Source organism: Trichoplusia ni, chromosome 9 (genome assembly GCF_003590095.1).
Source record: "Trichoplusia ni isolate ovarian cell line Hi5 chromosome 9, tn1, whole genome shotgun sequence".
NCBI lineage: Eukaryota > Metazoa > Arthropoda > Insecta > Lepidoptera > Noctuidae > Trichoplusia > Trichoplusia ni.
Window position 1 is genome coordinate 9,419,044 of NC_039486.1, and position 18,573 is coordinate 9,437,616.

The 18,573-nt window shown below is 33.6% G+C and overlaps 1 protein-coding gene across 1 annotated transcript; it reads right to left on the minus strand.

Moving 5' to 3' along the window:
* Nucleotides 1–15,686: 15,686 nt before the first annotated feature.
* On the minus strand, nucleotides 15,687–18,506 carry LOC113497693 (zinc finger protein 782-like). The gene is made up of 6 exons (XM_026877376.1): nucleotides 18,328–18,506; nucleotides 17,842–17,974; nucleotides 17,221–17,457; nucleotides 16,741–16,849; nucleotides 16,210–16,439; nucleotides 15,687–15,941 (listed from the first exon to the last, which is right to left on the minus strand). The coding sequence occupies exons 3-6, from the start codon at nucleotides 17,409–17,411 to the stop codon at nucleotides 15,704–15,706; spliced, it is 768 nt and encodes a 255-aa protein (XP_026733177.1). The 5' UTR covers nucleotides 17,412–17,457; nucleotides 17,842–17,974; nucleotides 18,328–18,506; the 3' UTR covers nucleotides 15,687–15,703.
* Nucleotides 18,507–18,573: the final 67 nt, after the last annotated feature.

Sequence of the window (18,573 nt, forward strand, 5' to 3'; positions counted from 1 at the left end):
TAAACATTTTCTGAAGACCATCTGTCATAACATTGTTACGAGCCGCTTTATAGAGTAATACTGTATCTTTATGAAAAGACTGTCGCCGGCGTTACGGGTTGTGTTGAGTGTTATAGACTCTAATGAAAACGTTAGAGCATCCGGCTCGAAGGACCAAAAAATGGCGGATAGCCACTTGTTTAAAAATAAACTTCAATGTCGAGAGGTGAAGGACGAATTATGATTTTACCCGATTTTTTTAGTGAAACCTTGCCTTTAGATGTATATTATAGCTCATATTGTTTTACAGTTATGTTAATTGTAATTGTTATTATATTTTGGGGATAAAATGTAGGAAATCAGAATTAACCCCTTTTCTGAACTTTTTATTCAATTTTTCATTAAAAAGGTACAAATTCTTGCAAATACCAGTCATATTTCAAAACCCTGACTGAATCAAGTATTTACCCGATGCTAAAAAGCAATTAATATATCAAAACCTCGTCCATTATGTGAGGAGTATTCGATTTTTTTTTTGGTTTCATCTGATACGGTCCGATAAAATTAATGGCATGTTAAATTGAAGGACGGCTCGATTTTATGATCACCACCATGTATTTTTACTCAATTTCAATATAATTAGAAAGTTTTCATAACACGAATCCTCGGTATTTAGTTATAAGTCGAATTGAAAATGTCGGCTCAAAGGACCATTATTTCAATTTTTTAAAAGCTAACGAACTCATGACGTTAATAAAAAAAATATATTCAATATATTTTTCTTGTTATCGAAAACTTAGTCAGAATACAATTTGATGAATATTATACAAAGTTAAATCAATTAAAGTAAACGATCGGATAGAGGAACAACGAAACAATTCATATTCATAAGACTTAGAAACTTTGTAAAATATTTGAAACTAAAATGAAGCGGTTGTCTAATAAAATATCATAGAATATTGCTGGTTATAGAACAAAGTATGTAATAAATAAATTGTTTATGTGCACACTTACCCAGAAAGTACGGTCAGCATCTTTTAAAGCCGGTTAATACATTCAGATTTGGTGTTATTAGGTAAAAAAATAAACTTGACTTATGTATACTAAAAACACATCTACTAAACATCGATTCGTACATGTTATTGGCACTTTGAAATAATCTGTGTTATCGGACTTTTTTGCTAACTGTACATGTACCTACCACGCTGAAATCGTTTCGTGAAAAAAGGGAGTAGCCGCGTCGATACTCAAACATGTGTGTTGCCATATTTAAATTGATTTCCATTTATTTTAAAGAGTTGAAGGATAAAAACTACATTTTACTAAAATAATTGGCTGATAAACAATTTTTAACTTAAAAAATGAACAACCTATACCTATGCAATGTCATTTCAGAGAAAACAATTTTCTTTTCAAATATGAACGTGGAGTTTATTGAATCTAAAGTATGTGATTTAATTTTCAAGAAAAATACTTGCTATTTACGTGTCTACCCATTCTCATATTTCACAAACTCGAAGTAGTTCGTAAAATACCAGAGAAAAGATGTAAAAAATACTTGTTATTCAAAGTAATAAAATTGTTCCAATATACCTAAGAATTGAAGTTTTCTTTTAAAAACAATTTATTTTAGAGATTAAATTATTCTATAGAAACATTTCACATTAATTTTACATTTATATTCACTCATTATCATCATCATTTACATCACATTACAGGCCTGATGAAATTTGGCTGATCATTGAAAATTAACCCTGTATAGTTTGTTGTATATTAAAATACCTACATAAAATAAGATACACGCTGGCAACCCAGCATCACGGACTACGCACTTTCACACACGGAACAGAAGTTCGAGGATCGCGTGAGCAATCTATTAACTGTGTAATTTATACCTCTAAGGCAGTTTCATGCTGAGCTATTATTAAGATAATGATGAAACACTTTGGAAAGTACTTATTTCTTCATTACGTATCTTGCAACCGCAAAGCAATGTCAAAACAGTACACGACGAAAAGTGCAAGAATTGGTTTTAATTTTGCTAATTTGTTGTTTATTACTCTACTGCAAAATTTTGCTGTAGCTTCCTATTTTCAAAATACGTAATACCGAACACGAGTATTTTTACTTACTCACTTTGTGTGTTATTGATACTTAAACTTGAAACTTTTGCAACATATTTTATGGTCATATATTTTATGAGGAAAGCCTACCAATAAAATACTGGTTTTGATTCGAACGTAGGAGGGATTCTGCGATGTATGTATACGTACTAAATGTATCTCTACGTACTTACTTTGTTTAAGATATTGCTCACTGCTATTATTTACGACTCTACAATGTCCAATGGGTGACTTAACATCTAAGTTAATATTGATTTCAGACGACCGTTTTAAAAACTGTAATATTTAGCTCAGAATAAGTGTCTACTTCATTTAGAAGCTGGTTTTTTACCTTTTTATACTTATCTCTTCTACATCATGTAAATGACATTAAATTGTTTGTTAAAATAATTATTAATCTACAAAATCCACTCCTTATTCCATATACACGGGCTTTGCTTTTTATCTCTTTCTTTCCGGTATGAGCCTATTTCAATGTAAAAAGAACGAAAAAAAGCCATTTTAAAACAATTGAAAACTTTCCTTAACTCTACATTAGGCCTATTACAATCTAGATACTGAGTCACGAAGACTTAGAGGCCACATTTAGGCATCGAGGCCTATTTGAATACGATAAGCAGTATCTCTGAGACATTCGCCTACTTAACAAGTAAGATTTACTTGTAGATTACTTGAATAAGTATCGCGAGCGAGAAATTTATTACGGATTATATTTATAGAGCCTTCTGAAACTACGTTATATGCTAATGAAGTTAATTAAACGTCTGTGGAATTCATGTTTTGGGTTGGAAGTTACAATTATGATTATTTTATAATAAAGGCGAAGGAGCACCTGTTGTAAAACCTTTTACGTCTTTTAAGTCTTCTTTTTAAACGTTTTCTCAGCTTACTTAGTCAATTTACAGCCTTTTCAGATATAACAATAGTGAAACTGTCTGAGTGAATTGAAATCAAAACACATGTCATAAAAATAACTTTCAAGACTCGAAAAAGTGTTGGTCACTCGTCTACTGACCAAACGCGAGGAGCGCGGTTTACTGTTTTATTAACAGCATGGCTTTGCTTAGGAAACCCCATAACCTCATTGGATTTACAAACAAAAAAGCTCTGCCCAAAGAAGCTTGTGAAGATTTGACAGTTTAAACCTACAAGTGTCTTAACGAAAACTCTCTAAGTGATTACTTAGAAAACGTACCAACACTTGAACTCAACTTAAGCTATAAAATACAGACACGAACTAATACAGTTATCTTCAAATATCTTTAACCGCGGGCAACAATAGAGTATTGAGTTTATTACGTAGTTGCAGCAATGCTCGCAGTTACGTCGCAACTTCTAAGTCTGCATTTAAGGCGAAATATTGTTCAATTTGGGTCAACACAAGGTAATCATATTTGGATTGGGTTTGAAGTTTGTTTTAGTTTAAATGTAATAAACAAAAAAAAACTCGATTAATTTTTCGTATTTATTTTTCAATATTTCCTTTTCATGTTTTTTACTTTGTTTAAGTCATGTTGTGGTAAAATAAATGTAGACAGTTAAATAAAATATGAAACGATAATCGATCATGCTCTTACACAATACAAAAACATATCCCTTCAATGTTTATAAAAATAAAAATAAAACAAAATGTTATCCTCGCCTTGTCCCACCAGTTCAGCTTCCATTCATCAGTATGCATAGGACCAAGCGGTTATGAGCTACCATCATAATGTGCAGTGTAAAAACGTTAACGGCGCGACCAAAATATTCATGGCAAAATTATTACATGGTAACGGGAAACATGGCGAAATCTTTGAAACTCCATAACAAATCCATTTGATATAGAAGTAAAAAAGTTATGGAGTTAATTTAAACTTTTACGTTTGCGTAATTATGTTTGTAGGTTTATAGTAGCTCAGTAAGCAGAGAGGTTAATTAGAGTTTTGTAATTAAAGGATTTTGTTATAGGAGATGAAGTTATTATGGTTTCGGATTATCTAATAAAATGCTTGAATTATCTATGCAGTGATTTATAATTTATCGAAGATTGTGTTTGGCTCAAGGACGTCTGGGTTTTGTGGACCAACGTAGAAGATGAATATTGCCATAAGTCGGACATCAATTTTGTTAGTATATAAGATTTAATTTTAAATCTACGAATACAGAGTTTTTAACTAAAATTTAAAAGCTGAACAAAAACGGACACTTGCAATTTGTCATGTTTAAATAATGATAAACTATAGAAGTAATAAATTGCTTACACGGAAGCATCAAAACTCGCTTTAAAAAAAAACATATAACCAATTTTATTACTGATCACTTGACTCTACACTGGCAACTAATTACATAGATTTAAATCGGGCCGGCGTCCTCCGGTGCAGTTCAATTTCCTCAGGAGACAATAGGGGCCGTAACGGCTAAAGTTTCGCTCGGCTGGACGCTCAACGTGCTCATAATAAGCGCTATGATGTTACACATTATTGGCCTTTATCGTTTTCCAAGATGATTGTGTTTTGTTTTAGATTGAGTTTTGAGAGTAATTTGATTTGTTTTGTGGGGAAAGTAGTGTTTATGGCAATTCAAAATACTTTTTTAAAAATCTTCTTAGTTTGGTAAGTCTCTTTCTGCCATGAGTGTAAAAAAACGGAAGGTGCAAAAGGATGCTAGGATGCCTTAAAAACTGATAGCCATCAAAATTTTTTTTATCTATGAATTTCAAACCAATTTAAACGTAATAAATAGTATTAATACCATACATTCAGGTGTTACAGATCCTATTTAAAAAAGGAAAGCATGAAAATAACTGTCCCCGGAGACATTGTTTACTTATACGCGTACATCATGGACAATCAGCCTCAATATAAACTTGGTAACGGGCCAGTTGTTTCAGAACTGAACAACATTTTTTTGGTTTTATTCCCAAAAGAGAAGTGATATATACTGCTTTTAAACTGCCTCCATATATGACTAGTAATTGTCAGCCATTTGGATCAGAAATCAAGGTCATTCATTTGAACGATTTGATAAAGATAGACCCTTACCAGACACCACCAGGTTTGTGTATTTAGTAACCCCTGCGTAAGTCTTAGTTCAAATTGCCAAGAGGGACCAAATTTCTGTCAGAGCGTATAACAAAACTCACATAGCAACTACGTCAGTCGGTTCATATGATTTCCAACCCACGTGTAAATTAATGTTAGAATAATATTGGAAGCTTCCAACCATACTGATTGCTTTGACGTAACACAAATAAAGGAATGACGTCAAAAGTCAGATGTTAACGGTATGTGTGTCTGTCTCTGTGTGTGTAAGGTATATTTGTGTATGCAAACCTATACTTATAATGGTATTAAGAAGATTAATATCATTAAATCCAACAGGTCTTCCATTTTTCGGAAGGCATGTTAAAGTGTGCGTCCCGGCTGTCATAATTACACCTTTGACAGTCGTTACGTAGTTAGAAGCTAGAAATTCTGAAAACCAGTTTACTAGTCTTACCGTGTTGCCCAGATTACTGGGTTTAAGAGGTCAGATGAGCACTCAGTCCTTGTTAAACAATGGAATAAAGCTGCTTCCGGTTAAACTTCAAGCTGATCCGGACAGTTGGGAAAAGGCTAGGCTGATAATGATGATATCGCGAAATCATCGTTATCCTTAAATACTTTTCAAAATAATAAAAAAACTTAAACAATACTACTAGAATACATTGACAAAATATTATAGACCATTATCCATTCTTTCAAATAATATAATCAGTCTATAGTTATCGAAGAGCAAACCCAAAGTTAATATATTTAATAAATTGATTACCTGTATGAGTTTTTTAGACGCGCCATAAAAATAAAATAGTTTTCATTCAAACGCGATACTTATTGGATTCGTTATGAAATAAACTAAAATGAAAAAACAATACGAATATAAAAATAACAAATATTAACAAGGACAGTCGAACGGAGTTAAAAATACGTAACAACAAAGTCTCAACTAACCGCGTTAATTGGATTACCAACTTCAGATTATGCATCCAACATTTGTATTCCTGTTTTCAGGAAAGTTACTTCAACAGACAAACGGATAAATTCAATTTATTTGATTTGTGTTCATGGATTTCTAAATTTTATTTTTACCAGTAATATATTAATAAAGTATTTTCGAACAAGAATTCATCACTAAAATTTTGCTTTTTTACTTGTTTAACTGTCTTTCATCTATCAGTATACGATATAGTCCACATCCACATCATTTACTACCCTCAGGGACAGGTTTTACTAAAACTGCTTTCCTTCCGAAATTCAGAAAAATAACTGTCTGTAAAAATTAATAACTAACCACCATTGAAATAGCCCTAGAAACCACATTTTTTTTTCTGCTTTACATTCGTTATAAAGTACGTGTATCAGTATGTACAGATTAAACACGGTTCAAAAACAAAAACATTTTCAAATAAAACAAAAGCACGTCTGGGAATTGAAATCGTGACCCGCCACGTCGAAAACGAGGCATTGTTACATGAAAAACAAACCTATACCTACCTAAGGTCTTGTTACCACCTAATTTTCACTCATTGATGAATATGCAAATACCGTCATTTACACATTAGATAATAATCACATTGGACATTCAGCTGGAAAACTGACTTGATCTGCATAAAATCATTTTAGATAGGTGTTAAATACTGATTATCCGGCGTAAAGTTTTTCTTTCTCTGGTTTTCCCATTAATAATGTTTTTTTTTTTCTATTTTCTCCCTTTTATTACGATTTTTCAAAGGAGATTGTCTGGAAGAAGAAGAAGGTGGTCTGAAAAATAGGCCAGGGAACTGGGACTGCCAATCGAGGCGAAAAAAAGGTCTGTAAAAATGTTTTAATTGTAATACTAATAATGCACATTGTAATACAATCAAAACACGTTACAATAAAAAGGTAACAATTAAATAAGTAACCACACGAATCTATATGTAAATAGTTAAATACTCCATTAGTGTAAAATTATTTGTATCGTTTGTTAAGGCTTTTTAACGATGTAGTTTATAGAGCAATCAATGGTTATTACCTAGGCTTAAATGCCAGACTTTAAACAGGAATTAATAAAGAACAAGCGTGTTTACTTTATTTGGGACCAAAGACTCGTCAAAACAATCCAAACTAGATGATTCATAACTGACCTCTTATAAATTCCGATCTGAAATTTGCTTCATAATATATCATGGTAACATTGCATTAGATGGTCGCGCATCATACATGCATGCAAAATTTCAGATCAATCGGAATCTGGAAAATGGGTTAAATTTAATTCGCAAGATTTTATGAGAGACCACGCGATAGGTAGAGCTAAACAAAAGGATGTATAAATAACATTAGTTTTTACACAAAACAACTACTTAGATCTTCATTAAGTGTGACATAAATGTATTTAACGTAGCCATTGACTATCAATGAACAAGCTACAATGTTTGCTTAGGACAGGCCAATATTAACTATGTATTATGGACCAGGCTATTAATACCATAATAGCATAGCATAAAACAGATTATTATCCGTCTAAAATGATTTGAGTACTGAAGCATATTCATTTCTATAGGTAACTAAACGGGAAATTATTCGAGAAGCTGTGACCAGGCAAATATCAAATTCATTCAACCTCCATTTAAATAGGCCACAAGTTGTGTTAGCCAAGTCATCATTTGGACAAAATACTAACGTTTGGCACAAATTCCTGTGCGAAGAAATCAAATCTTTGTTTAGTAGGTATTATTTATAGCCAAAGAAATTTAACAACAGAACTCTATTGCTGAGGAACTACTATCTGTCACCAGGCTGCAGGCTGTATCTCATGAACCGAGATAGCTGGACATTTTTTTGAGATGATGTATTCTTTTGCCGCTATCACATTATATGCTATACGGTCATTCAGACGAAAGTTGATGTTTTTATTTGTCCTATTTGTGCGGAATCCCCGTGTCGCTAGTGTAACTCGCACTTAAACGGTTAATTTTTTATTTCAGCATTCAAAGATTTAATTTATCGCCAAGAGTAAACAATACGTCTGTTTACAAATATTTTCAAACGACCACTAAAATAAAACACGGTCTAAAAGTAAAACTTACAACGAGTCGCCACTCAAAGCCACAACACCAAACTGTTACTTTATATCGCATAGATATTATTTTAGATGTTTTCCCCGTAAGTAATATCGTTTATGGTTCGAAAGAGGTTTTATGTAAGCTCGAAACTTTTAGCCAATATTCCGTTAAGATTCAAGACACGATCGACTCGACGTAAAAACGCCTTAACCATACCTAATGCTTCCAAATGTGCTTATTTGAAGCTCAACTAAAGTTATAAATATATTATGTAGGTATGAATGTGGAATATTATGTTTGTCGTTCGTATGTAAAACGCTTTGCAGAACTGTAAGCCGTTTTTGCTTACATTCTGGTAGTTTGTATACTTTGCAGCTTTACTTCGGGAATATTTTGCTTTATGATGTAAAACATTGGGTTGATTTTAATGCATGTATAAGTTGGTGGTATTGATTTATAATGTAGTAAACGTTTTTTGTAAACACGGTTTCTGAAAATATGCGCTTTTTTTCTGATTGTAAGGAGTCTCCTAATAATTAAGTGCATTTTCTGATGACACAAGTTTATCACTTATTAAGTTGTATCTACTTATTTTTATAAGTCTATATATTTGTATTTCTCTATTTTTTATATATGACTAGATATTTTCCTACATTATCCATCGTAAGCAAGTGGGCTTTTCAAGCTGTATTTTTTTAGCTACACGATCTTTTGTAGCTACTAATTACAACTCCATAGATATTTAATTGAACGTTTTGAACCTAGAAAAACCTTTTTAAAAGCATTTCTCAAACAATCCTGATCTCCGAAACGCTAAACGTGTGAACATAAAACGTTATTTTATCAATATCTTTGCTTCCCACACCAGTTTTGTATCGCCCCTAGAGACGTCCACAATCAATGCTGTAATAGCCAAGTTCGGTGCTTTCCAAACGGACGCTATTCCGTTCGACTACAGGATATAACGTACTCTCTGAAGCCGAGGTAAATAGCCGCTAGCTCAGACATTCGAACAATCGTTTAACGTATTTCTTAAGAAATTTGGATGTTTCGTTGCCAGATTATTGTGCTGTGGTAAAACGTTGTATGTACTTTTAAGGACGAATTGGTGAAGAATGTACAGATGAGAAGGTTGGCTGTCATTTTTAACGTAACCGGTTTCCGAAAGACCTATCAATATAGCTAGTGATTAATAATTTAGTTAATTAGATGCCTCAACTGAAACCAGGTAGCCAATTGCAATTTCTGGAAATTTTAGGAGGAAAATGAGAATTCAACATTTAACAAAGCTGTATAAAATTTTACTAGCTATGGCGAATAAATAAGTAAAGATAGGATCTTCTACACAGCGTATTTTTAAACATTACTGGAATCTACCCCCGTTTAAACCAGCCACTTACGTACCCAATTATAGCTATCATACGATTTAGATTGACGATAATCAAAATCCAAGAAACTTCTTCCAGATAGGCCAATACATTTTTAGCCCATTATTTTCGTACATACCAACACTTTAAAAAAAACATGATCTGTCTGAAGTTGGACATTTCATAAAGCGAGCGAGATGCAAAATACATAAGCGAAAAAATAAGAAGGAAAAGACGATATTTCTGAGCATACTTCAGAGGGATCAATTTATATTGGTCGTTCTATACATAAGTATGTGGAAAATCCCATTCGTTTCAGGAGTGACGCGTGGGCGAGTGGAGCTGGCATTTGGCGGCAATATATTCGAATCACCTCATGCGTGTGCATCAAAAACGAAATTGCTTATAGATTTGTTGGAAATTGGTCCACAAATAAATATTTATAACAATAGTTGCGCTATATTACATTCAATAAAAAATTATAACAAATCTTTGTTTTATTCCCACAAAGTTAGAATATAAAATAAAAACTGATTCATCCATTGTGACAAACTAGTGGTGATTAAAACGACTCGACTCTGAAAGAACAAAGCCTCTGGTTATTGCTTGTTTAATAACTAAGGAGATTGCTTTATTGTTGCTGTTCGTCATAACTAACCCTATGCACCAGTGACATAAAAAATAAACAATTGAATAATGTTGTCTAATAAATAATTCCGAATCAGTTCGGTAAGTTTTACTAACTATGCGCTTCAGATTATGTAGTACTAGTCAAAATTGCCTCGATAATAATTATATATATTTTTAAGAAGAAACTGCCAGTTAAAAGAACACCTACGTGAATATTTAAATTTTAAATGGATGTTTTAAGAAGTCATTTAATATTTAAAGCCATCTTATACTTAAGTAGTAAGATTAAGTGATAATAGAATCTTAACGCGAAAGCTTATGTCGTCAACATTAAGGCGACTACATAATATGAAAACTGTTGAAAGCATTACAGATTTGCTTCAGATATTCAAGCATATTTTAACATTTAGCCCTTTGGCAAAAGTGTTGCATGGCTATTAAACTTGCGACTTGTATCCACGAATTCTCAATGTATGGACATTTTGATGGAGTAGGGATGTTATACGAAGAAAACGAAGATGATGAAAAATGCCCTACCAGTCTTCACGAGCAAGCTCTTTTTGAGCGGGAATTTTTTGTCGCTCATTATGCATTTTAGCTTGAAGTTGTCTCGGTAATTAAAAATCAAAACTCAATTACTAAACTATTTAAATTTCTAAAATTAGTGTTTCCATCGTCGGGAATTCGTTATATTGACGGTAGGTACTAATCTGAAAATCTGCTTCTGAACTTTGCGCGAAACAAACCATTGCGTTTATTCCCTACACTTGAAGACGCGACGCGACGTTAATGTTCGGCCATCCTTCAAAGCTTGGCGATAAGAATGTATCTTATTCACTGGTTACCATACAAACGATCATCACGCCAGTCAATAACAACTCTACATCTAAACATACATACTGGCGTACTAAAAATGATATTTATATACGCAATATTAAGGGTGCCCAAAGTCGTTTCCATGCTGACCTTTGTATCGCAAAAGCTGAAAGCTTTATTCGCCACTAGGGGTTAGCTACCTTATTCTATTGAATTGTTATGCCCTGTGAGACGGCCCTGTTTTGTATCCACGCCCGATATTGTATGGACCATAACGCTTTGCTTTCAAACTTTTCGCTGACTTGATATTTTGCCAAGAACTTTTAATATTTTGACTTGGGGAGCTTGAGATATGTTGATGTTATGACGAAGGTTTTTATTACTTGTATCGAGATGTACCTACGAGCTTGAGGACAATAGTTTAGATATGAAGACAGAAAACTAATCTTTAGACTAGAAAGCCAGTACTTAGGTAGGTACTTGGTTTGAAGGACATAATTTGAGTATTGTTATGTTATGAGGACACAAACGTAAGAAACGCTTAAAGATACCTACGTACCTAAGTAGGTAGGTGCCTGGGCTAACATTAAAGATGAAAGTTATTCATGAAATATAGGTCAAGACTTGGAGAGTGCGGCATTCTCACCTCGCCTGCTTTCAATCTGATATACTTAATTGATTTTATTAGAGCCTGGATATAGATAGCCTATTTAAAACTAGGGCAATTATTATAACTAACCTGTTGCACAAATATAGCGAACGCTCGTTGAGTGTGGGAAGTCGAACAAAAGTGGCCTTGCCCAGCCGTGGGGTACTTATTTTAGGCTCGAAATATCAACTATACAACTCGTTTTTGGGCTATAGATATATAGTTGTTGAGGTGTACCTAAATACTTGTAAAGTTAGGTAGCCAAGAGTAAGGATCAGAATTGAAAAGTTTTCCTGGTTTTTGGAAACACCTGCCATCATTTTCCAGGATAATAAGCCAGAAAAAATGATTTTTCCTGTATTTCACTAATCACCAGCAATTGTTCAAAGTCCACATTTCGCACATAATAGGGTAATTTTTGCTTCATACCATAACCAACAACAAAAGCTGTAATCAGACTATAAAAGGGTATATACCTACCTACCTACGATACTGTGTGTACCTACAACCAATGGTCAGAAATACAGAAAGCAAAACAAACGTGGGATGTAATCAATTGTCAACGGAAGCCATTAAATCCCGCTCTCCTTAATTGACTTACATCTGATACCGAAGCCTGCAGTAATGGTAATGGGGCATTATACAGATTGTAAACGGGAGGAAAATGCCTCAACCGATCTTAAAAATGAGGGCAGCTTCGGAATAAAGCGGTATGAAAGACAATATTATGAGGAATCATATTTTGAAATTCTTTTGATACTTTTAAGAGGTCGAGATTTAAATATTATTAGATTGGTTTCTTTTACAATTACTTAAAATACATTTTATAATTAACCTGGACTTCCAACGTACAACTGGACTTTTCCTTGATACTTGCAGCTTTATTATAGTTTTTTTTTCCACATATACTTTTGTAACATAAAAGAAAAGAAGAGATAAAAATATCAATGGAGATCACAAATACTACTTTGTTTCTAATATTCTGAACTTGCGTCATAGAAACCTACACATTACCTTCTGCCTGATGGATGCATGTTTATAAATAACAAGCCAGAACTTTTGATGAATGGAATATTCTTTCCTCCTCCTACCGTAACTGGCTAACATTTGTATATAAGTAAATATAAATATTAAGTCCAGACGTTAGTGAATTGTTCGGCGGTTACTTGAAAATTTTCTTCAACAACCTATTTAAATTATTTTTTTAATGTTGTATGTGTCACGTCGATTCAAAACAAAGAAACATTTATTTTTAGACTTTTATTTAAACGTAAACGTAAGTTTTATTGGGGAAGCAGTCCCCAATAAAACTAGAGAATACCGCAGAATTAATCTAGTTTCAAAACTAATTTAGCGGCATTTATTTTATAACTGCTAAACACAGCAGGACGGGTAAGTTTACGAGAATCCTAGCTCCAAGACGCAATTAATTTAATATCCCACACATTTCTAAGTTAATTGGCACGAGTCTGGGCACCCGTGTACCTCACACCCACATAACTGTTTAAATTGAATATCTATCTAATCTACGCCGAAAATGTATCTAATGAAATTAAGTCCGTCAGGTAGATACGGGTACTCGTCTAGTGCTCAAGTTTCTATGCTGATGATGTGTAGATTCTTGTAATAATGGAACATACCTGGAATTTACAGACAACTGTAAAACGTGCTTAGGTGATTTGTATCTTCCTCTCTTTCTCTCTGCACTAAAATAACAATTTCCGTATTTCACGTACAAACATTAATTGCAACGATTCACTATCTGTAGTACAAGTTATTGATGTACCACTATTCCAAACAACTGTTATATGGCATCCATGTTATCTAGTTTTAAATATTTAAAAGCCCAACTATAGTACGAGTAATTTATGACGCGATCTTCCGGGATCTTACATGGATACCTCGTCGTATCCATCTGTAAGCCAAGCTGTGCTCCCGCAGCCAAGAGTTTGATGAAGGCTATACATCAAAGGCGCTTTTCACCTTAAAAAGCACTTTAAGTTACCACTGAAGGCGTATCATTTTGTTGAAACGACAACGTCTAGGTTAAATCCAAATTTTACTAGAAACCTGCCATAACTACTGTGTATCTAAAGGAGCAGATAGCATATACCTATAAATCTGTTGTTCCCTATTCCAGGCAAAAAATCGAATGACTAATTCAAAAGTTAAATTCTCTCGCGTTAAAATAACGAATGATGACATTGCTGTCATTTCCGAGGATTATGTACCTTGGTTCTATGAAATATATACTCCGCTGAGTTCACATTACACATTCAAGACAAGCATCAGCGCAGCGTCGGGCGTGATGTCATTTGTTACCAAATTGATTGATAGATACGATATCAGAATATTCATACATAAATGTAGGTACGTCTTTACATTTATTTACATTACGATTGAAAGAAAAAATATGGCCTCAAGGTTACTGAGTAAAAGGTTTCGCAATCAGATGTCATCATTTAGGTAGGTAAATCTTAAAATGAAAAAAGTAAAAACGCTCAATCCAGATCTTTTAGGAGAATTAAAAAACTCCACTGAGAATTGAAAGTGGATGAAATTAGCTTAATGGTAAACAAAGACCGAGTGGAGAATATTATGGGATTAACAAAGACCGAGTGGAGAATATTGTAGATCCATACCTGGAAATAGGACCTTTTTAGAGATATTGCAGAGAGTTCGAATAAAAGTTTAAACTAGAAAATATGTGAGCTCCTTTAAAATGTTTACACCCTGCACGAATTGGCTGTTGTATCTGCTGGCGCGATGCCATGCAGCACGCGACGTGAACTATCAACACTTATTTAGCTGTAACAAAACACTGCCGACCGCGAACTAACCGCTCGTGTACGTACAAAACTGTTATCCTAAATATTTGATTTAGTTAAACATTTCAATGGAAAGCGGGGTCATTTCAAATTACGTTTAATAGGTGAGTTGTTTGGTTTATTTGTGTTTTACTTGTCACCATTAGGTTTATATACGCATACATAATAAACAAGAAGTAAAAGCTTAGATAGATGTGTCAAAGTATGAAAGGGCCAAGATCATCTTACATTTCAATACAAAAACAATTTCGCAACCCGATCTAAAATAATGGGCTTCCTAATAACATAACTGTCACTTCTAAAGGCAGAAAGCAATCTCTGCGACGGACTATTAATAAATTTACATGACTGTAACGCTAAGATAGCAAATTACCGCCATAATCAGGCATGACGCGATCGCGAGGACCGTCGAACTGTCACGACTATGAGCCACTAATTCATTATGCTAACGAGACGCGCTGCCTCCGACGGTGATGGATTATCTTTTTTCCCCTTCGCATAAATGCGAGGACGAGAGGAAATGCGTAAAAAATGGACCAATAACAGTGTATGCAAAGGTTGGGCGCTCCCCCGACATAAAATATTAGGTTATTGAAATTTTCCAGACCCGTGGAGCGAAGTAGACAAGACTGCTAACACGGCTCTTCTTGTAGCAAAAATAGTGATTTGCTGTAAGAACGCGACGTTTCCTAGTAAAGTAGGAAGTCGTGAATTAAATATGAATTGTTCTTGCGCTCAGTTAAGGGGAATTTTCTTGTGTACCTTCTTTACAGTTTGAACAGTTATTTGTTGAAGAGTAAAGAGCCGTATTCTTTGTTATTGACACAGAATAAAATTTTATTAAAATACTAATAAGCAATAAGCAAGCACAAGCCTACCTGAGAATGGAAAAATAGTTTTATAGCTGTTTTTAATGTAAATATTTGTAACGCAAGGAAGCACCTTTACATATCAAACCGGTTTAAAATATCTGGTGGGATAGAAAAACTAAAACCGTGCAAGTTTAACAATTTGTGTTCCTATTTTGGGAACTGCAAATAGGTAACGGTTTATTTAGTTCTATGGGCATGCCGTAGTCTCCCACAAGTTTATCTTTAGATGGAGATCCTAATCAATTAATTAAAGATACCACCCTCCGGCATCCAAAAAACTATAGAACATGCACAGCAAATAACAATTCCTACAAACCCCGAATCCTATATTAAAAATTTAAAAATAAAACAGCGATAATCGACGGTAGTCGTTTATTAATTTGTATCCGCCATCTTGTGACGTAACTCGTAATGTTTCTGCAACAACTTCCTCTCATGGAACGATCTGTCACACTGCATACACTTGTGTGCCCTGCATCCAGTGTGCACGCTCAAATGCCTTTTCAACTGCTCAGGACGACCAAAAGATTTCGCGCACAAATCACATTTGTGAAGCTTGAGACCTGTGTGTTTTGTAACAATATGGACCTTCAGCAAGCTTTTTGCCTTGTAACTGTAACAGAGAAAACATTTTGTAACCCGTTTTTTTACCATAAAAATTTCATAGCAGAAAAATCTCACGACCATATTTTACTTAAGGAATATAGAAAAAGCTTTACAATTAAACATAAAACTATGAATTTGGTAACCTACTGTCAGTTTTGAATAAACATAAACAGTTTTTAACCACTTTATAGACAGGATAGAATAAATATTTAATGGACGATAGACTTTCGAATTTCTTAATGAGTTACTTAATAACAAAAATATTAATATCCTACCTTACTCCACAAATATGACAGGAGTATGGTCGAGCATCACTATGCATAACCATGTGGTCTTTTAAGAAGCAAGCTGACGAAAACTCCTTGGGACAATATTGACATTTCAGTTTTTTTGGTCTCCGCACTATACTCAGATGAACTCTCAAAGTTTTACTGCTTTTGAAAATTCTGTTGCAATGTGAACATTTCACTGAACCCGTTTTCGCGTGAACACCGTCCATATGTATCTACGAAACAATATAGCATAAAGGAGTCCTCCAGGCAAAAGTAAAAAAATATGATGGAAATTACTGTATTAATCATACTTGAAGAGAGTTTCAACAGTGTACAAGCGAGAGGGCGCGTTATAGTGTGATCATTGTCTCGCTTTCACATCAGATACGATCATTTATGATCTACTAAGATCGAAGAGATGTGGTAAATGCACTAATCTACATGTAACAAAAGTCTCAATCTTGAAATATAAATTAAATTTATGTAAAACTGAAACGAAAACGACAGTTTTAATCCTAAAAAAAAGAATCTTACTTTCAAATATTTGGACCGCGTAAATATTTTCCCACACTCATGACAAACGTACTTGTTGAGGTCCAAGTGATCCATCACGTGCTCTCTTATTTGGTACTTGAAAAAGAATCTGGAAATGTTCGACAAAATAATAAAGAAGGAAAACTATAGGTTATTACACCCCCTTATCATTTTGTTAACAATCTGCACTTTTTAATGATGATCTTAGTCTTCGATAATAGAATGGAACGAAAATGTCAAAGGCGAATATTTGTTATAAATAAAATTCAAATATAGCGTCGAAATCGCCAGATCAGGTGACTACTAGCAAGCTAAACTAGGATGTCGTTTGAAACACGATATTCACCGAAACGAATAAAAGAAACGCAAATAGAAATATTACCACGCTATTCCTCGCATTGTCTATAGGAAACCTAAGAATATATTTTCTTCCTCGACAACTGACACTTTTGATTCCCTTTTATCATTTAAATAACTTACCCTCTTCCACAAATATCACAGATGAAGTCACGAGTTTTCTTGTGTTTTAGTTCATGTTTCTTCCACGAACGCAAACCTTTGTACTCCTTATTGCATTTGGAGCAGAAACCGCCAATCTTTTTCAAATGTACCGACCGGTAATGGAACTGCAAACCGCTTGCAGTATGTAAACGATTTGCTTTATCGCACATATGACAATTATACCGAGGCTTTAGTTTCGCTGGATAGTGTGTGAATCTACAATAAAGCTGAATTTTAGAACAAAAGCTTAAGAAGTAATTTAAGGCAACTAAGTCAAGGCCCAAAGCACCATATCTCTAAAAGAACATTTAAATTTGATATTGCCCTGTATTTAGAAACTGGATAAAAGAAAAAATGGCTACCCTCCAGAAAATGGCTTTTATACCTTATACCTATACTCTATTGGATTAGGTATTTAAAAAATATGAACATTTTGTGTCTTTTTATAACTAAGTTTTAATGCTAAATAGGTCAAGACTGCTTTTATTACTTTTAGAAAACAATTAAAAAAGCACAATAATTTATCTCTAAGTTGAAATACCAAATCCTAATCCCTAATAAATATTACTAATACTTGAAAATCTTAAATTAAAAACTTACCTATGTACAATTAAAGCTGCTAAGTCGACCGCAACAAAATCACACAACTTACAATCAAGTTCTTGATTTTTCCAATGGTTGTCTAAATGTATCGAAATGGCGTAATCACTTGTAAATGTCGCCTCACACAAACCTAAAAAAACACTTCCAAATTATTACTAAAAAAAACCAGCCCAAGTGCGAGTCGCAATCGTGCAGACTAGGAAAAAAAATATGCAACTAAAAAAGATCACCCATCAAGTTTATGACCTTACTAACTTGCTTAACTCTAATGGTAATTTTCGTAATTTTTTTCCATAGTGGTTACAGAAAAGATCATCTGTGAAGTTTTCAACTGCTTTGCTATCATAGTCCAAGAGAAACAGGATGTTAACAGACATATAGCGGGACTTTTGGAATAGGTTTCCCTCATATTCATATTCTTTATTGCAAATCCACAATGTAAGATTAGATGGTAATACAATTAAAATGGAAGCAAATACTCACCACAGTAATAAATATCATCTTTTTTAACATTGCTTTTAATTGTTGTTTCCTTTTGTACCCTCAGATCAGATTCTTTTTCTACATTTTCATTATGTGTTCTTGTCGGTTGGACATATTGTTTATCTAAAATACAATCCAAGATTGACACACTGTGTAAGCTAGTTATAAAATAACAGAATGTTTCGAAATGTTTAATTAAATAATTTCGAGTTTTGAAAATTTGAATAATTATGGTATACATATTAT